Source organism: Copadichromis virginalis, linkage group LG6, assembly GCF_057382275.1.
Source record: "Copadichromis virginalis isolate Kocher_CV1m ecotype Utaka linkage group LG6, C_Virginalis_male_GT1.1, whole genome shotgun sequence".
Taxonomy (NCBI): domain Eukaryota; kingdom Metazoa; phylum Chordata; class Actinopteri; order Cichliformes; family Cichlidae; genus Copadichromis; species Copadichromis virginalis.
This window is the reverse complement of record NC_140623.1, coordinates 40473338-40493934: the sequence shown is the minus strand read 5'-3', so window position 1 is coordinate 40493934 and position 20597 is coordinate 40473338. Positions and strand designations below refer to the sequence as shown.

General features: G+C 39.6%; 1 protein-coding gene across 1 annotated transcript in view; it reads right to left on the bottom strand.

Moving 5' to 3' along the window:
• Positions 1-20597, bottom strand: part of dnah6 (dynein, axonemal, heavy chain 6) — a 53737-nt gene that overhangs the window by 7834 nt on the left and 25306 nt on the right. The window contains exons 42-71 of the mRNA XM_085460432.1: positions 20274-20417; positions 19591-19812; positions 18658-18805; positions 18057-18214; positions 16876-17007; positions 16344-16515; positions 14428-14574; positions 14233-14306; positions 13973-14127; positions 12788-13019; positions 12550-12702; positions 11234-11374; positions 10540-10782; positions 10161-10328; positions 9798-10033; positions 9197-9341; positions 8893-9009; positions 7753-7876; positions 7420-7616; positions 6871-7074; positions 6433-6558; positions 6006-6170; positions 5441-5508; positions 3743-3923; positions 3424-3603; positions 3045-3278; positions 1870-2005; positions 1493-1659; positions 1067-1257; positions 208-368 (exon numbers count right to left, since the gene is read on the bottom strand). Of these exons, the coding sequence (XP_085316558.1) occupies positions 208-368; positions 1067-1257; positions 1493-1659; positions 1870-2005; positions 3045-3278; positions 3424-3603; positions 3743-3923; positions 5441-5508; positions 6006-6170; positions 6433-6558; positions 6871-7074; positions 7420-7616; positions 7753-7876; positions 8893-9009; positions 9197-9341; positions 9798-10033; positions 10161-10328; positions 10540-10782; positions 11234-11374; positions 12550-12702; positions 12788-13019; positions 13973-14127; positions 14233-14306; positions 14428-14574; positions 16344-16515; positions 16876-17007; positions 18057-18214; positions 18658-18805; positions 19591-19812; positions 20274-20417 (4921 nt within the window). The remainder of the gene's footprint in view (positions 1-207; positions 369-1066; positions 1258-1492; positions 1660-1869; positions 2006-3044; positions 3279-3423; positions 3604-3742; positions 3924-5440; positions 5509-6005; positions 6171-6432; positions 6559-6870; positions 7075-7419; positions 7617-7752; positions 7877-8892; positions 9010-9196; positions 9342-9797; positions 10034-10160; positions 10329-10539; positions 10783-11233; positions 11375-12549; positions 12703-12787; positions 13020-13972; positions 14128-14232; positions 14307-14427; positions 14575-16343; positions 16516-16875; positions 17008-18056; positions 18215-18657; positions 18806-19590; positions 19813-20273; positions 20418-20597) is intronic.

The window sequence follows — 20597 nt, the reverse complement described above, 5'->3', positions numbered from 1 at the left end:
TCTCTTTCTTGGGTATCCCCATCCATAAACACTAAAATTACCACCGCTGGGATTTCCCAGTTTGAAGCAAATGTTGTAATTATTCTAATTTAATACTATTTTTTCATACAACCCTCATAAGCCTTAACTAATAAAAAATATGTCACAAATGTTAGGACAGAAGGCTGAAATAAACAGAAACTTTTGAGCTCAATTTAAAAATAGTACCAGACTCAGTGAAGGTCTTAATGAGCTCCTCCATGGCTAACATCCAAGACACTGCCAGATGGCAGTTCTGCAAGAAGACCCAGTTGCCACTCGTCAGCGCTGAATGGATCATCTTCTCCGCTATAGGTCCCTGGCCTTGCCCCAGTGAGATAGCCTCGACCCTGAAAAACACAGAAAAATCACCATTTTGATGCCTTTATAAACTTTATTCATTCATTTGCAACAACCTGTCTAGTCCAGGATCACAGGGACAACAGTGGTGGCCAGACCTCCCTCTTCCCAGCCACTACCCCAATACAATACCCCAAGCAGATATCGAAGTGAAATACTGGTTTGGGAACATGTCTTCTGGATATGACCCAGCATGACCTTTGGACATGCCCTTCGTGTAAGAGGTGTCCAGAAGGCCTCCTGGATGTGGATGAGTAGTGGCTCTACTCTGAGCCCCTCCCAAACTCCTCATCCTATGTCTGAGACTGAGCTTAGACACCCTTTATAAGACAGCTCATTTCCACTGCTTGTATCTGTAGTCTTAAACTTGAACTTGTTCATTTGAGGAAGCAACTCATTCTCAAACTGAAGAGGACAATCCACCCTTTTCTGGCAGAGAACCACATGGCTGAACTGTCCCAGTGCAAGTTGCAGATTATTGCTTGGTGCAGTCAAATTGATGGCATCATCCTAAAAACCTCCCACTACTTGGCTTACAGAAGACAGAAGCTACTGACTATTAAAAATAAAAATAAAAACCCAACCAGCTATATATGTCTATATCTCAGATGTCACAGCCTGGTGAACAAAACAAAGACATTTTTGCGAGCCATGTTGGAGGGACCTCTAACCATTTTTTCTCCCTTACCTGTCAAGACACCCTCTCTCATTTGCAAAGCGCTGGAAGGCACCCATTGGGTCAGAACCTGTGCTGAGGATGAAGATCAATGGGGTGGTAGGGGACATGTCATTATAGAGATTAGCCAGGTCAACTGGAGGGTTTTCCACAAACTCCTTCCCCAGGTTGACAATCACAAACTCAGTTGCTGCAAAAACCACCTGGATGGAAAAAGAGGATATAAGTCACAGAAAAGCTGGGAAAAATTGACCAAGCTTTGGTGGTGATGGGAAAGCTCCGCGGAGAGCTATAAACCCATGTCATTTATTTCTTTTACTGAGATCCTTTCTTTAATACTGACAAAAGTTACACTTTTTTAAAATGATCCTCTTCACCTGGAAAACAATAAAAAAAAACCTCAGTAAATATCTTTCCCCGGACTTCATCCAGGCTCACCTTCTCTTCCATGAAGCTCTTGATAAGAACTAGTTTCTGGAAAGATCCCAATCGCTCATTCCAGTAGCCTTTCATCTCCCGTTTCTCCTTTATGGACTCCTCGAGAGAAGGAAACTCTGACACATAGCCTTTCCATTTTTCTGGATTTAAAGATGCTTCAAAATGCCCTATAAGAGAAAAGGAATTCTATGGAATCAGACATAGGATTTGTACATAGTTTGGTAAGTAAATGATAAGAATGATTAGAACATCTCTTTATAAAAATGAAAAATGACAGTGTATGTAGGTCAAACATTCTAGTTTTATATTTAAAAGTAACATGCTGACATATACAGATCCTTATCAGCTCAACAACAATAACAATGGGGATAGGGTACCTAGCTTAATATGGATATGGGTTCTAGTGATTTCTCTGGAGATGCCCTTGAAGCAAGGCAGTGTGTCCTCCAGCTCACAACATGTCTGCCAGTAAAAATCACTTAGCCATGGCACATCTGGTTGCTCTGGATACTCCTGGAAGATGCAGAAAAAGAAAAGTTTATGCCCACAAATTTAGTAGACATATTGTTATCGACTGGTGTAAGTAAAGAGAAAGTTAACTAGAATTATAAAAGAGTGAGGGGATGATGACAAATGGTTTCTATGACAAGCAGCTTTAAAAAGTAAAAATGACACTTTAATCTGAAATACTTGGGATCACTAAAAAGTTCTTGTTTGAATCACCAACTACGATTACACCTGCAGGCACTCCACTAGTCAGATGCATTCAGTGTTTACTCGGATTAACAGCTTTCAGATATTTGGGTGATGAGTCTGAAAATTCGCTTCTATACACCTGTGTAAATATTTCATTAAAATCCCTTATACTTAATGATTTGATTAATCATTACTCCTTTTTAGCGTATTCAATCAAACTACTATTATTTTATTTTGGTTTTTAAAAAGCTTGCTTTTTGTCAGAAACATACATTTCCCTGTTACTCCAAACCTTTGAGCAGTAAATGCTAAGAGGCAATAAACGGGAGACCTAAAACAGAGGTGTAGGAGAAAGAAGAACAGAACTAGCATGAGGACTGTGACTGCTAACAATCAGTGCCTCCAGTCTAGTGGCATGGTTAACACCATCACTATATACTTCTTTAACCTCCTAAGACCCGAACTCTTCCACAGCATGCATTTTTTATTTCTCTTTGATATTTGGGCTGATTGGGACCCGATAAATGTCAAAACAAAGAATTGCCAGATTTTTTTTTCACCTAATTTTTGTTTCTAAGAAAAATGAGAGCCACGTATGAGGATATTCATATAAAATTTCGATAGAACAGTAGCAGTATAATGTCCTCGTAAGTGGATATCAGGCCCTTGTAGAGCAAAATTGAGTATTTTGGTCTAAATAACCCAAAATGTGATGTCCACATATTTGGACGCCAGGTCCTAGGAGGTTATAAAAAAACATGAGCACAATCATAGGAAATCTTTTTCTTTAGTTAATTATTTTATTCATTATTGCTTTTATCAAGCTGAACTTCTATGGCTGGATTTCCCACCTCACCTTTTTCAGTGAAGAAGCTCCTTTTAGGAAGCGCCACCATTCCCCATCAGAGATCTCGCCACGCTGCCTCATGATTTCTACGCACAACATAAAGCTGTAGATAAGCTTGTGTTGCTCGAAGAGTCCACGTGACACATTAATGTAGGAGTTTAGCAAGATTTGATTCAGGAGAATCTGAAGGCGCTCTTCTAGCACAGTACTCTGCTCTGATGTCTCGATGGTGGAATTAAAGAGCTGAAGATGAAGGAAGAAATAAACAAAAAACAGAGAAAAAAAGAAAATAATTTCTTTAAATGGGTACTTACACATTTTCATTAAACATTCCTGTACAAGTAGCTTTGTAAATTTGAGAGTAAAGCCCAGCTCTTTTTTCCCTCACGTGTTTAAAGTACTTGAGTGAGAACTGGTACATAGGATCGATCTCCGACAGACTGGCAACGACAAAGTACAAAACAGATCCTCGAGTGGCCACAGGCCTGTAGCGCTCCCTCGCAGAGTTTATCATCAGCTCAGTTGCTTCTGCCTCTTCCAGACGGTGCTTTATGGCCTCTGAAGTCACCTGGAGACAAGAGGATGCAAAAAATCATGGAAATAAACAGGATGAGCATCAGAAAAACAGGAAAGTTTAAAAAAAGGTCATTGCAGGGAATGTTAAATTCAACAACCACAACTCCATATCCATATAGCCTAATCCCTACCTTTGACTCCTGGAGAGTCTGAACTAGCTCCTCGTTGTCAAGTATATTCCCCTTAGAGGTAAAGAGAAGCTTAAGAATGCGGTCTTCAATATCTTTCAGCTGGCTGCGGTCAGCGTTGATGCGCACAATCAGCTCGTTCCTCTGTTCCTCAAGATGCGGACTCTCAAGACGCACCACATCACTTAAAACAGATTGAAAAAAGATTGAATCAAGAGATTCCAGAGGTCATTATCAGAAAGGGGGGAAAGGATACATACAATTAGGATACATAAAATTATGTGCAGTATTTCTATCCATTTTTTAAAATGTAGATGGCTTTGTAAATGCTTGTTACTAGAGATAAACGAGACCACTTTTTTATGTCCGATACCGATTCCGATATCATAAATTTGGATATCTGCCGATACCAATATGAATCCGATATAGCGTTTTTTTTAATCAACAAAACTGTTTTTTAAATAAATATCTTGCTGCATTTTATATAAGTTCATACTCAAGTTTTAAAAAACAAGACACTAAAACTATTCTGTTATACTTGTATGCAAAAAATACACTGCACCCAAAATATTTTATAGTTCAGCAACACTGATCAATCTAATAAATTTAAACCTGCACCATCCTTCCTATTCTGGTATTTTAAAGAGTCCTTAGCAGAAATATTAAACAACCTAACTAATAGGGTTGCCAACTCCTAACATAAATCTCCCAGAACCACCCCCCGCCCTCCACCTTGATGCTTAATCGACGTAATCAACTTTAATTTAATGCACCTGTAAAACAAATGCATAAGTTCATAACTTCCCTTCAACTCATTCATGTCACCTAAAAGGTAAACCTGTTTCTCCATCACCTGCTCAGCTCTGATCATTCAGTAAGGACATCTCCTGGTTTCATCTACAAGTTTCCCTCTCACCACATATCCAAACCGACATCATGACCAGCAGCTTTTACAGCTGTGGCTCCAGCAAACATCAACTGATACTAGAAAGTAATATTAAATAAATTCTAACAACAGCTAATTAAGCTTAAACGTGCTGCTGTTGTTTATCCACTGGTCTCCTCTCTCTGGCACAAAGTGGGCGATAAACAAACAAGAAAGGCAGGATTTGCGACAGAAAAGCCGACCAGCTGATCATTGACCAGTTTCAGGTTTGAAGTAGCAACAGGAAGGGGAATGAGAGAAGAAGAATCAGCTTTGCAGCAAGAACAGAATAACTCTAGCTTTGTGTCTTTTTTCCATTCTAGCTTAAGTACGAGACAAATCGCTTTCGATGGCCAGTCCAGCTGTGGCTCCATATATCAGTTGTTAAGCTTAACGTGGAAATACTATGCAAACATTCAGGGATGAACTTACGCACTTGCTTTACTTCTCTGGGATAGTTTTCGCCGAGATAACATGCCGCGGTTTGGAAGCATGTAGCGAGGCTCCACATGCTCCACCAGACCGCCGACAGTTCCTGCAGACAACAGCTGCTCTATCACGTAACACATACTGCTCCGATGCGCCGAGCTGGGTTACGCCAAGTAGCGCGTTTGTGAGATGATTTTGTGATACTTCGGATCGGATTACATTTTTTATTTCTCTCCGATATCCGATCCAGTAATTTAGGTCAGTATCGGACCATCGGTATCGGTCCATCTCTACTTGTTACATAGTTGAAATGCAATAGCTTTTTTCATGTGTGTGCATGTATTTACCTGAGAAGTTGGTCTTCTAAGCCAGATTTAGTGACAGTGAAGTTGATAATTGTAACTTTGATGCAAACCTTAAAAGGTGGAAACAGAAACTCATTAAATCACAATGAAACCTTGAACTACTTTGCTGGTCTCAATGATCGTCTTTGTGGTTTTAATTCAGGATTCTTTGGAGTCCATGTCTCTCTTTTATAATGTCTGTGATGTATGCATGCACTGTTGGCTTGAACTAATGAGACAGTACATGACTGCATTTAGTGTGAGCCCATTCTCACACTAAATGCCCTGGGGCAGACTGTAGCCACATTCTGCCCCAGGGCAGCTGTGGCTACAACTGCAGCTGTCTCCACCAGTGTGTGAATGTGAGAGTGAATGAATAGTGGAATTGTAAAGCGCTTTGGGTGCCTAGGAAAGCGCTATATAAATGCAATCCATTATTATTATTATTCTCCTAGACTGTTCAGCTATAGGGTTTTGCTGGTTGACATATGACTGCGTCTCTTTACAGTATCTTCTTTTGTACACATATAGTATAAGTAGGTTTGAGTAGGTGTGCTGCTGTCCTTACCTCTGGCAGGTAATGTGGGTTGGCCATCTTTGTGGTCATATAGAACCTAAAATTTTTGTCATAGTCAATATCTGAGTCTCCCAGTCGGATCATTGTTCGGCCGCCAGCCACAAACGTCTGCTTCAACAAGACGGGCTCCAGTGCTGGATCCAGGGTCTCCTTTAACTATACACCCACAAAATACCCAAACAGAGCCATTCACAGTACACATGCTTTTCTTAACTCTTTTATAATGATATCCTGGGACAACGCAAAATTAAAAACACTATTTAATAACAATCTGTCCAATAAAGGTCTTCAACTTATTTAATGTCGCCCAGTGTTAGCCCACCTTAAAAAATACACAATTACAATACAACATTTGACCACAAATTGTCTTTTTTATGATTAAGTCTGTTTTACTGTCACATGAGTGGTGCAATCCTACCTCCTCTAGCAGTACAGGGACACCCATGCTTATGGCATTCTCTAGGGTACGAAGGAAGCCAGAGTCCGTTAGCTTGATCACCTTTAGACCATGTTTAGCCTCCTTGGAGCGGATCCATCGGTTGGCCTGAGAATGAAAGAAATATCCTTAATCCCTAATGTGATGAAGATGACTTCTTTAAAAAAATTTGTAAGAACGAATTTAAACTTATTTATCCTTGTTATGCAGCTGTATACCACTATTTTCAAAATCAAAATTAGTTTTAAAATTAAGGTTCTCGTGTAATAAATGTGTGAAATGAATATTAATGACTTGGGATTATACAGATAATTGAGAAGTTAAAGTGTTAAAAAAAATAACCCATTTCATTCATAAAGTAATCAGTGTTGGAATTATCGGCACTACATGGATGCTGCTGGAAACTTGTTTCTAGTTCACCTGATCCTGTGGGTCGATCATAAGAGGCCACCGGTGGCCCTCAGTCACCAGGATGCCATTCTCTGTAGAAACAGTGTCACGAGGCAAACCTTCTGCATTCCACTGGCGGATGACATATTGATCACCAAGAATGTTAATCAGGCTAAAAGTGGAACTGATTGGGATGTTCAGGTTCTGGCACTGCGTTATCCACTGGTCAATTAGCTGGTGAGAGGGAAACAGAGCGCACACAAGCACAACAACTCAGGTTGTATCCTCCAGAGTTTCTACTGTTTTCCTCATTTCATCCCTTATTATTACATGTTATTTCCTGTCTTATAATAAAAACAAACAAGGTGTAAGGCCATTACGATAGTGGGGATTGCGTGTGACTGAGCACAATAGCAGTAATGAGAAAACTGGGCCCAGCTTTTGTTTGTCTTATGTAGTGTCCTATTTTCTACTGATTTTCAAAAATTAGACTAAACTCATACTAAAGGCACAAGCTGCTAATTCTTTGTTAGAGCAGCCTGTAAAACCTTAAAAAGCACAGAATAAACCTGTACCTACCAGCTGTCTATAGTGGGAAGTAAATGCACCATAATATGCCACACAAGCAGCTGCAACGAAGACATTTCCCACAACATTGATGATCTCTTGCTCAAACAGGGCTACACTTTCTTCCCAGCGTACTTGTTCGTCACCAAGAGCGAACGTTAGCTTCCCTGCCCTGATCAGACGGGCCTGTGTCAGAGCCATCGTATTAACTTTGATGAAAAAGAAAGAGAAAGAATTTTAGCAAGCCAAAGACAGCAAGGTACATCAAACATTTAATAAAAGACAGATGGTAGAACTTATTTCACAGAGTATATTTTATGTTGTACTTTTTGGCACAACTCTCACCCAAATCTTCTTTCTCATTCATGCTGCTATCAAACTGCTCCTGCAGGACTTTGATCTGGTTCTCCACCTCCTGAAGCTTCTTCTGCTTCTCTTTTAGGGTTGCCATGGTCACATCCAGCTCTTCCTGCACAAATGAGTAAGCACAGATGAAGAGGGAAATGGTAGGGTAATATCATACAGGAATCATTAAAGCAATATTTGGAAGTACTGTACGTGTTGGTCTGGTTTTTATTTCTCATCATTAAGTTTAGTGCACATATGCCAAACCCACATCAGACTTAGTGCTGTAACGTACTCTGGCCAAAATCTTGACTGCTCCTTAAAGCAATAAGCTGCATAGCTCTAGCTACAGTACTACAAGCCCATAGAAATCCAGCAATGCGTTTGTCTTGAAAATAAGAGTCTCCTGCCTTAAATTTTCTAAAATTCCCCAATAATCTGAAACAGCGAGTGGAATAAAACACTAATGAGAGAGCTGAAGACCACCACCAACACTTGGCTTTGCAGTGACCCATCTTAGACTGGGTAGCTTACAAACTTCCATTATGTAAACTGTGATTCATGATCCACTAGTGAACAGCGTCAAACTGATCATCTCCTTCTTTAGACCTCATCATTCTATCACGATCTGGTGCATTGGTAATATGTCTGCTAAAGACACTAAGTTGCTTTGTGCTTATATATAGCAGGTAACACAGATGACACTAACTCTTTCTTATGTTTATGAAGAAGAAATAATGTTTAGATCAACATTTTACTTAAATGTCAGCAGTCATAGTCCCACAAATGCAGATATTTTTTGTCCTGGTTTAGTGTAACACTATTAACAAACCAAAAAAACCCAAAATATTACAAACTATTTCATATCTAAATTATATTTTCCCCCTTAACCTGTATGATGTGGCTAAAATTAACACAACTCTGATAGATAATGTTAAAACCCTAAATCAGGGCTCCCACAGGACAAATCTGGTTTTTTTTTTACAGGTTGAATCCTTATAATTACTTTGAAACACTTAATAATTTACATTTGAATAAGCCTGTAAGAACATACTTTTCCTTAGTGAGGTAAACCTAGAGCATGAATTTATTTCAGCTTCAGCTAACAATGACGGCACACCACACCACTCTGTAACTGACCTGTGCCTTGGCCAGTTTTTCTCTCTTGGGGCCAACCTCTTTGAAGACTCTCGAGTACAGATCCATAGCTCTGACCCACATGCACATGGACCTGCACGCCCTTGATACCTTTTCCACCTAACAAGAGCGACACAATAAGAAATTAGGCCAAGCAAAAACATACTGAAACATTTCAGAATTTCTGATAGGTTATACTATCTGAAAACCACATGTTTAGTCATAATAATACAGTAAGAAGTTGTTATTTTCACTGGCTCTGTTTGTACAATGACATTTTTTAATCTGCCAAAATATCCAAACTGACCTTTTCAGGCATGAAATTAGGGTCATTGATGTATTTTTGTAGTTTCAGCAGGATCCTAGGTTTGATATTGTCCTTGTCATATTCTGTCAGACGCCTGAGAAAGTTGGGATCGCCCAGTAATTGCTTGGCACTTAGCCAGTCTGGTCTGTTAGGAGAGAAGAAAGTTAGTGAGACACTGTTAACAAATAAGGACTAAAGAAATGTCACGGTTGCTCGATACATTAGACCGTGACATTAGTTGATCTTTTCAAAGTACTGAAAATTCTTTGGGCAGAACAGCAAGTTTCAAAATCCTAAAGAGGATATGATATTGTGAAGATTTAATTCAGATCAACAATGCAGAAGATTAGTGAATGGTGAAATCTTCAAGTTATCTCTGTTTAATGTTAAATGCAAAATACATAAGATTGAAAAAATAGTCCCGGTGAAGTGAAGGAGTGATAAAGTTATTACATTATTGTGTTTCTATTATTGTCATTATAAAGAATTGCACTTTTAGAAACCATCACCAGTGCAGGATGGATACCTAATAAAAGTATATCATGTTAAGAAGCTATTTATTTATCTATTATTTTTTTTAAAGAAAATAGTGCACACTCACTTGCAATCAAGCAAGATGCAGACAGACTCCATGACAGTCATCACTAGGGCTGGGGGTTTAGTGAACACCTTGATCTCAGAGATGTCAGCCTTGTCAAGAGATCTGAGGGCCTGGTTGGCACTCTCTAAAGCTGGCAGAGCCTGATCTAAGTCCCTCTGTGCGTCATCTGCAATGGCCTGGGTTTCTTCAGCCTTAACTCGGGCCAGTGCCTCATCTTCTTTTACTACTTTACGTACCTGTGACAAGGAGAATTATTTTAGTTATGCTCATGAAGTAATGACAAAGAGTTACCATGATTTATAATTGAAATATAGGCAACATCAGACAGGTTTTTGAAAGTTTTGTGATAAAACACAGACAGACCTCATCAGCCTTCTCTTGATCTACAGCCAATTTCTCCATGAGGGCATCAACATCAGTAGATTTTTGTTTGAGGACTGGCTCCAGAGCAGAAAGGTCCACCTTCATTTTGTCTACAAGCTCATTGGTCTCCAGCAGCTTAGTGACACCATTCTTTACACGATCCCTGGCCTATACAGTAACACACGCATAAATAATTATCATGTTTGATATAATCAACATAACAACTCATGATGCATTACCGTCACAGTAAAAATAAAACTGACTATTAGCACTCACCACCAGCTAATGTATCTAGCTGCTATTTTTCCTACACAATATCAGGTAACAATTCATCATCAACAACATATGTGAAAAATTGCCCATTATTGTGTTGACATACCAGAACTAACTGCTGTCTCTTGTTGCCAAGCATGCTGAGGTAGAGGTTGATAAGCTCTAGATAGGAGGTAGGTGTGGTGTAGTACCGGCGTCTCAGCTCTAAGTAGAAGCGCTCAGCCATTTCAGTGACACTAACGTGTATCTCGACACACATCGCAGAGATGTTCTGTTTTAGCTTCTCATTGCCAAAGTCCACATTCTGGAAAAAGGCCTCAGAGACAGAGAGCAGCGCCTCCCGGGGCCACTGAGCACCAGAACGAACAGCGAAAGAGAGGAAAGTGACATAAAGTTAGCAGCGAGGACAACAATTTGAAGCTTTGACCTTTAGCTCCTGTCAACTGAACAGTTATTCAGCAGAGCGCCAGCAGATGGACATAAAACATTTATTTAAAAACAGAAATTGTAAAAAGTTTTTTTTAAACTAATAAGTTCAAAAGAAGTTTTAAAAAATATAGAAACTACAACTTCCATGACGATGATGAAACAATTTTTTTTCTATAAAAAGGGACATGAATAGGATTACCTTAAAGCTATAGATTATGAAAAAGAATTCAATCTAAAGGGACGGTGGTGTTATAAAAAAGGGTTATATTAGAAATATTTTACATGAACAAGAGTGATTCCATAGACAAGGGTAGTGACGTATATACTGAGTGATTTATATATATCAGAGAAACAGAGTTATATCAGCATACCTGCACAAACCAGTCAATAGTGCAGCAGTTAACCAGTGAAGGAAACATGCGACATCGGGACCTGAAAGCATCGCCCACAGGGCTCATACACAGCACAATGTGTAGTTTTTCTTGTACACGGGAGATGAAAAACTGGAACACCTGAATGCACCATCACAGACACGTAAAAAAGACACACACACATAGAAGATCACAACAGGCAAATAGCATCAGCTCTCATGTGTTCTTTCCTTTTGCCTGGGACACTGATTTTAACTGTCTGCTTTTATACAGTCTGTGGAAATTTTAGCCCATAGTGGGAATCTCAGATGCTTTGCTAGGTGTTTATTATCTTCTTTAAACAACTCACAAAGGTCAGGCTTCATCATACTTCTCTTATATCAGAAATTAATGTTTAATTTCATTTTGTTTATCTTGTTGCAGATCTATGTACTGTTGCTGAAAACACTAAGTGTGTTAGGTGTCGGCTGTGTGCGGCACCCAAGGTGCAGACTCCGGAGACAGAACTTAACCAAAACAGCTTTAATGCTGAACGCAAACATAACATAACTGGAAAAACTCAAAAATAAACTAACACCAGCGGATTGACAAAACACACAGCAAAGTAACCGGTAGATCGCGACACGGACACAGAGAAACACAGGGCTTAAATACACAGAGGGAGCAATCAGGGAATGAATAACAGGAGGGAAACACAGCTGGGGCAAAGACACAGACTCGCACGCACTGCAACAGAGGGAACAGAGACGTGGGACCAGGGCAGACACAAACACTGACTGGACACGGGGATATAGCCACTAAGGACACACAGAGATGCGAACTAGACAAGGGGATACAGCTGACAGGGGAGACAGAGCAGCTAGAGAAGACAGAGACATAAACTATAAGACAGAACTCAAAGAAACCAAAGACTAGAAAGTATAAATAATATCATAAACTCAAAACCCCTGGGTCAACGACCCAGGCATCCTAACAAAGTGATTATATCTGGTAGTTAAAGAATGATTTCCTACATTTAAGAAAAGCCACTCGATTAGAAAACAACACTTTTCAGGATATGAACATTCATGACTCCACGTTCTTCCCACTTTCTAATTTGTTAAAATTTTGGGTAGTATCCGAAAACAAAGTTCTGTGTCGAGATTGTATTTGTTAATTTTTGTTGACTGTAACTTTATCCTAACTTTCACAGAAAATTTTAATTCATTTATTTTCTCACAAATAAAGTAGATATACTTGACACTGTATTTAATCTTTACTGCTTAAATGACACATGTTTTCTACACTTTATGTATTTACATAAGTACCGTACATACCTCATCCCTGTTCTCTTCACTGATTCCAGCCTCTCTGGCTTTAGGGCGGGTAGCAGCAAGTACTTGTTCTAGCTCGTCTTTTTCAAAAAGGTTAGGCACCTCACCAGAGTTTAGCATGTTGTTTATATCCTCCAAAAATTCTTCTACTACAATCTACAACAGATTTAATAGTTAAACACAGTAAGTACACAGAAACTTAAATACTGTAAGTACTTTTGTTGCAATCTTTTTGCAATACCTGAGTATCTGTAAAGAGGAACACCATATCTTTGCCCTCCACACCAGCCATCTTGTAGAGCCTCCTCAAGTCTTCATGGAAGCTGTCATAGTTGTACCCTCTGCTCAATTCAATCTCAAAGCAGCGGTACCCACACATGTGGGCTGCCAAGCGAGTGAGTGACTGCTTGCCTGTACCTCCCACCCCGACTAACAAGGCATTGCCTCGCTCCTGGCGAATCATACGAGCAATCCTAAAAAATAATAAGATTATTTCATTCCATATGGCACATGCATCGTGTCATTTAGAAAATGTACTGCAAGCTATAATCAGATCAAATCACTTGATATGACACTACCTTTAAAAAAAATCAGAAGATGTGCAGTTAAATTTTATTACTGATGTTAAAATAAGAGTGCCTGCATTTTACTTATGTGGAAGGTATGTCTACTAATTAGACATGCAAGTAATTATTATTATGGATAAATGATCCTTACAGTCCATATCACAGTCATTGCATGTTCTATTTTAAAAACCAATAAAACACAATCACTCGTATTGCTACTGTCATGATCCTGGGTCCTTTTGACCCAGCGTTTTGTGTTTTCTCTTCGCGATTTTGGTTCTGTTCTTCCTCTGGTTAGTGTTTACTCTGTTCTGCCCGTGTGTTCCTGTATCTAGTCCGCGTTTCTTAGTTTGTGTCCTTTCATGTGTAAGTTCCTGTTTTATTGTGAAGGTCTGTGTCTTATGTGAGTGTTTTCAGTTTGCCTCCCTAGTCTCGTCATGTTAATTACTCCCAGCTGTGTTCCCACCTGTATGTAATCCCCCTGTGTTCTCTGAGTGTATTTAAGTTGTGTCTTCTGTCATAGTAGTTGCTGGTTCGTCTGTGTTGTTTCCCCTCGCTCTCCCTGTATGTATTTCTCCGGACCTCCCTGCATCCTCATTCTGGTTTGTCTTATTAGTTTACCCAGTTTAGGTTTCCGGTTTCATGTTTTGTCGCCATCGCTGTTTGTACTCACACCCCTGTAAATAAACACTCATCTGCACCAGAGCTGCCGCATTTTGGGTCCTATTTCATATTCCACACGGCTTGCCCCGGCAAACCGTGACAGCTACTGCCTTTGGGTGACTCAGTTTGTCCCAACTACAGCTAAAATAAATCAACTACCTGTTAAGAAACTATAACTATAAGTTAAATTCACTCACCTGGAGACATGTTCAATGGCATCCTGGAAGAAAACCAGCTTGATCTCCTTGGAGAAGGTCATGTTGTAATCATCAAGATAGTCCTGAAGTACAGTCTGGATCTTATTCATGTCTGTCAGGTCTTCATACAGGCGATCTTCTTTTTCTGCATGCATCTATGTGGATGATTAGGTGGACACAGAACAAAACTGCAAATCAGTAAATAATGTACAGTATTTTTGTGTCGACCTGTAAATAAGTTGCTTGGAGGAAAACCTGACCTTGATGAAGTCCCCAAATATTATGGGATGAGACACAAAATGTGAAGACTCTAAGTGGATGTCAAAATATCGCCCTGGCAAAAAAGAGAGAGGTCTATCTTAAACCCATAAAGCCAAAATATAGATTTTGAGCTGATAACAATTAACTGAGCATTCAGAAAATAAAGTCAGAGGCTGGACTGTGAGAGTTCTTACTGGCCATCTCACAGATGATGGTGTTGAAGTAGGTCTTATCTTGGGTGTTGATGAGTCGGTCATGAAATACACGCTGGCATTCATGGCAGAAAAGGCGAAAGATCTGGGTCTTGTCTCTTACTTGACTTGGCTCACACTGCAGTATGCCTGGTAATCAACAGAGAGAATCTATATACTCACAACAAGCTTGAAAATCAATATTTGGTAAGACTATCTTTATTCTTCAACACAGTCTGAACCCTTAGGTAAGCTTTCTTGCAGTTTTTGAAAGTAGTCTTCAGGAATAGTTCTTCAGGTTTGTTGAAGACATTCAAAGCTCTTATTTATAGCTTGACTTCCTCTTGTTCTATTCCCTGTATAGATGATCCCACACTACTTCAATAATGTCAAGGTACAAACTCTGAGGAATCCAGTTCTTGTGTAATTTAGCAAACCTTAACTATTTCTCCCTCTCTTAAAACGGAATTTTTTTGAGACCCACCCTTCCAACGAGACCACTTCTGATAAAAACTGTGTGGGTGTTGCTCTGAAATGCATCTCTCAGGTCCTGTGTCAGGACTTTCCTGCATATTTTTTCTATTTCTTAAGGACATTTAGATACTATATAGGCACAAGCATTCTCCACTGCAACCACTGAACATCCAAGGTATGGACATTGAGGCTGTGGACAGCTACAGGTACCTTGGTGTTCATCTGAACAATAGACTGGACTGGACTCATAACTCAGACGCCCTCTACAGGAAAGGGCAGAGCAGGCTGTACCTGCTGCGGAGACTCAGGTCGTTTGGAGTGGAGGGCCCACTCCTGAAGACCTTCTATGACTCTGTGGTGGCTTCTGCTATCTTTTATGGCGTGGTCTGCTGGGGCGGCAGCATCTCTGCTGGGGACAGGAAGAGACTGAACAGGGTGATCCGAAGGGCCAGCTCTGTTCTAGGATGCCCTCTGGACCCAGTGGAGGTGGTGAGTGACAGGAGAACGGCGGCTAAGCTGTCATCCCTGTTGGACAACGTCTCCCACCCCATGCAGCAGACTGTGACAGCACTGAGCAGCTCCTTCAGTGGGAGACTGCGGCACCCACGGTGTGGGACGGAGAGATTTCGCAGGTCTTTCCTCCCCACTGCTGTCAGACTCCATAATAAAGACTTTAACTGAACAAACACACACATCCACACATGTGCAATAATACTAAGTGCAATAATCCTTTCTGTCATCGTTGTATTTTTACTCAGTTGTATATAGTATTTGTATTTGTATTCTATTTTTATCTTATTGTATATTTATTTTATTGTATTCTACTGTATATAGTATTTTATTTTATTCTATTCTGTACAGCTGTGTACTGTATTTATTCTTATTGTATTCTAATTTTTGCCTCATAACTTTTGCACTGTCCACTTCCTGCTGTGACAAAACAAATTTCCCACGTGTGGGACTAATAAAGGTTATCTTATCTTATCTTATCTTATATCTGAAGTAGGTTGTTCTTTTGTGCTCTACTTGTCCTGTTTCCCCAGATTATTTAAGGGCACACCATCCTGAGATAGGTCAAATTCGGTTAATAATCTGCGACTCACCTTGTCATTGTAAAAGTAAAATTTTATGATGGTCAAGTTGTGTTATTTTTGGCATTTCTCATAGATTCAAGAGATGGCAACAAATTATGAGTTTTTGCAACAGGCTGCTAGTAACAAAGTGCCCGAAGATACAATCTGAAATTGGTTCTTTGTGAAGTTTGTTATGTGTAGACTTATGCTGGTTCAGCTCTTCAGTTAGGGGCGTTTTTCCTGCTTGAATGGTTCACAGGTCAGTGTTAAGCCACTTAACAAACCAAGAAAATAATTCTCTGAAAATAGTCAGATACAAGGACTGGATTGCCAATGAATGAAAAAGCAGCCAAAGACCAAAGGAATACTCACCTTGGACACACTTGGAGAGGTCCCGGAGATTAAAAACATAGTGGGACTTGGCCGGGGTGGGCAGCAGATCCACACTTAAACAGTTATAAATCTCCACAGCTGCATCCACAATCTGTCCGGCACAGTCCTTCACTGCCTGGGAAAACTCACTGAGGAAACCGTTCAGTATAGCCTGGAAGGAGGTTGGGTATGAAAAGTGGTTGTAACACAAATGAGAGGGCATGAAGAGGGGCATACTGAAAATTACATATACTGGCGGAGCAGGAAATGGAAAAATTAAAACATTTAAAGTAAGCGCAACATCTCATAGAGAGAAGTTCATGGACATAACACATACAGACTACTCAATAAAGATTCTTAATCTGTCAAGATTAACTTGAAATAATAATAAATAAGCACGGACATGATATATTTTGAACTGTAAACACTACTCCCTAAAATGTAATTCTTTACATGTGTGTGTGTGTGTGTGTGTGTGTGTGTGTGTGTGTGTGTGTGTGTGTGTGTGTCAGTATTTTGGAGGACTCCTGACTTTGAAGATCTGTTTGAGGCTGGTGTCCGAGGGTGTTGGCAGGCACAACATGCTGAAGTGGCGAATAAATCTGGGGGACACAGGATTTCGCCCCCCTCCTGGAGGAGCACATGCTGCTGTAATGGTCATTTCCTGAGAAGAAAAAGACAGAATAAAGGGACTACTAAACAGCGGATAAAACGCTAGTATGTTACTTTTTCCTGACATGTCACCATTGACAATAAAATGTTCCATTTAAGAAGAGGGGTTCCTTGTGTGGGGCATTTAAGGACAGTACAGAAATGTTCTAAAATCAGTTGTGCCTGTGTGTATATGTGTGTTTGTATAGCACAAGTTAAGGTAGTAAACATTCTATGGATGATGCACTGATCAGAGACCACTTTTAATTTCGTTGTACCTGCGACGATGACAATAAATACTCACTCAAATGAGCAATCCTATTTATCCATATTGTATATTCTGTATCTATACATGTGTATATGTGTATATATGGTGTATTTATGCTTATATCCTTACTCTCATTCCCCTTAATGTATCTGTAACATGCAACTTCTTTCGGTGCTTTGCTACTGGAAACGGAATTTCCCGGAGGAACCCACCCGAGGGATTAATAAAGTTTCATCTAATCTAATCTAATCTAAAGACATTCTGATTCTGATTCTCATTCTATAAATGGCGAATAAAAAAGCTAACAAATAGCCCACAAGATGACTGGGTTTCCTACATAAAAGGATTTAGTATTCATTAAAAACACCAAACAGAACAAATGAGGTTTTTAACTGTGCTCAAAAACTGAACACGGGGAAAACATCCACAGTAGTTCAGACTAGAATGATTTTGTCTTTACTTGTAGGCAATATTTATGGGAACGTAGAATGTACAGACACTAAAAACAAAAGGTTAAGACTTATGAGCAATTAACTTATAGCTAGTCTAGAACAGCTGTGCTAGTGGAACTGTCCTACCCTTGTTTTAGATACGTGCTTGTACTTATAGGAAACATGCCCCATAATCTTTCTAAAATCTGAAAATTTGAAAATGCTCCTTCTTGTGGTTTTGTTTTTAAACTGCTTGGAAAAGTCTAAAATAGATAACCTCAACTGCAACCATAGTCTCACATATGCACACGCACATTTATATTTTAATGTCTCATTACAGTGTAGCTCATCTTATTTGCATACCTGGATCTCCTTCCAGAAGAACTTGTTTCTGTCATAAAACCCAGAAAAGTCCTGGAACTGACGCAGGAGTTCTATAGGAGGCTGAGATCCATAACTGTCCAGCTTAGGCATATTCAAGTCATCCACAAAGACCACCAACTTCTTGTTTCCTGGAGGACCTACATGGAGAGAAAAATAATAAATATTCAAGAAGAAAAAAGTAAATGTGTAAGCACTATTGGATGAATGGCCAGGCAGTAGATGTGTAGATGAATAGTGGAAGCAACTGTTAAACTAATGGAAAGGAAGCGACTCTATGGTTGTGTTAAGCAGCTCCAGAACAATTTGGGAATGTGCTGAAGAAAGGCCTCTTAATGTGTTATCTGTAAGTTAGACCCTGAAGACATGTCATTGACAAGCATGGACCTATAATTCAAACAATAAGATGGTAGCTTTTGTCTGAAAAACTTTATCAGTTGGAGTTTCTCAAAGGATTTCCTTTCAGCTACATTGCTGTCCAGATGGTGCAAACAATTGTAACAAATGCATATGACAGTCTGACACAACATGTATGGTTCTTGGGTTTGCTTTTATGTTGTCATTGCCAAACTTGCTCTTTTACCTAAAATGTTCTTTCTCTTTTTCTCCAGTTTGGACTCAATGATCTCCTGTGTACGGGCAGAGGAGGTCTGAGCAGAGAAGTTGATGAAGACAGGAAGATATCCTGCACTTTCCTGGATCCTGTTAAGAAGGCCCCGGGCCACCACAGTCTGCAAGAACATGTTCATCAATTACTTTTCACATATAAATTTTGATATCTGCATTCCTTTCTAAATTGCAACACCAAAATATTACCTTTGCTTTAGCACCATGGATATTTTGGATATGAAACTATAACTAAGCATTGCTGCAGACTCGTGCTATTTCCCCTCTAAAACTCCTCAGCATTTTATTAATACGTCACCATCATAATAAGTAATTTAGTGGAAACTGCCAGATCCATCAGTACACACAGTCATTCAGGTGAATGAAATAAACAGTGGCACTAATATATACAATTAACCTTCTACATATGTCATGCCAAAAGCATGGGAATGTTTGTTCCACAAATCACACAGAACCAAATCTCAACAAAATATGACATGTATGTGCAGCGTTCTGTCCAAAGCTAAGTGTGGCTGTAGCAAGGCATCTGCAACACATGCAGTGGGTCTTTGTTTATGAAGTGCAAAAAGGAGTCTGAAGTATCCTAGACGTATGTGCTTTTTTTCAGCTGTTCTTTTTGCATCATCAAGTATGCCCTGGGGCGCCTCTGTCAGTGCGCCCCAGGGCGGCTGTGGCTACACTGTAGCTTGCCATCACCAGTGTGTGAATGTGTGTGTGAATGGGTGGATGATTGTGTATAGTGTAAAGCGCTTTGGGGTCCTTAGGACCAAGTAAAAGCGCTATACAAATACAGACCATTTACCATTTTACCATTTAATATCAGAAAAGCTTTGGATTTATAAAATGTACCCTTTGTCATCCGTTTATTATCTGTTCTAAGATTCTTTACCTTTCCCACTCCCGTGTCACCAGTGAAGAGTACAGAACGGCGCACGGATAGCAGTTTCTCCATCAGATATCCATAGCGAACAGTGTCTGTAGTGGGAACCAGCATCTCAAAAAAAGGTTGTTCCCTATTATATTTAAATGAAGGGATTATAGCTGTCCATAACTGCAGATCCCTGTGATTAAAATTCATGTAGACACTCCACAAGGTACCACACGTCGGGAGCTACAAAACACACAAATGTAAAAAACTTACTACAAAATTATTAGGTGTCTTATTAAGTATCAGCCCAAATGCCATTAGCTAGAAAAAACATTAAATCATTAATGTTCAGTTTCACTCACATTGTTTAATAGCTTTGGTAACAGCAGTTTTGGTGAAGTGTTGCTTTGTACAATTCTTTGTGTGGATGTGAGTGCCTATGTGTGTTAAGTTCAAATTACGGTTTCACATCTGGAATTCTTAATACACTTTTCCTTCCAGTCAATGCTCCATTAACATAGCTTGATACGGCACTCTGTGAACAGCTTAAATTATTCCACTTTATATACATTGAATACAAGTGTATGAATTTTGACCGATTTGAATAAACTGCCCAGTTTTGTTCTATAATAAATAAATAATTTAGATTGCATTATCCTCACAGCTCATCCATTTCTGTAGGTGTGGTGGTCACAGCTGCATACCTTTGCATTTTTGTTGCCTTCAAATTGCTCTCTGATGAAGGTATCAAAAGCATCCCAGTAAGAACTAGTCAGATTGCCACCTACGGCCCATAGATAACAAAATATGAAGGTCTGACATAGTACACCATCAAGGTGCTTGGGATTCTGCCACCACAAAAAGAAGACATATCAATAAGTAAGAACATGGGTGAGTAAGTCAATAATTCTACAAGAAGCATGTATATAACTTATGGCTTTGTCTTGTCGAACAGAAGTAGCACACTCTCATCTTTAACGCATTGCTGGTTTAACCAAAGTTGCTCCCTGTACATTTTTTGCTTTTCC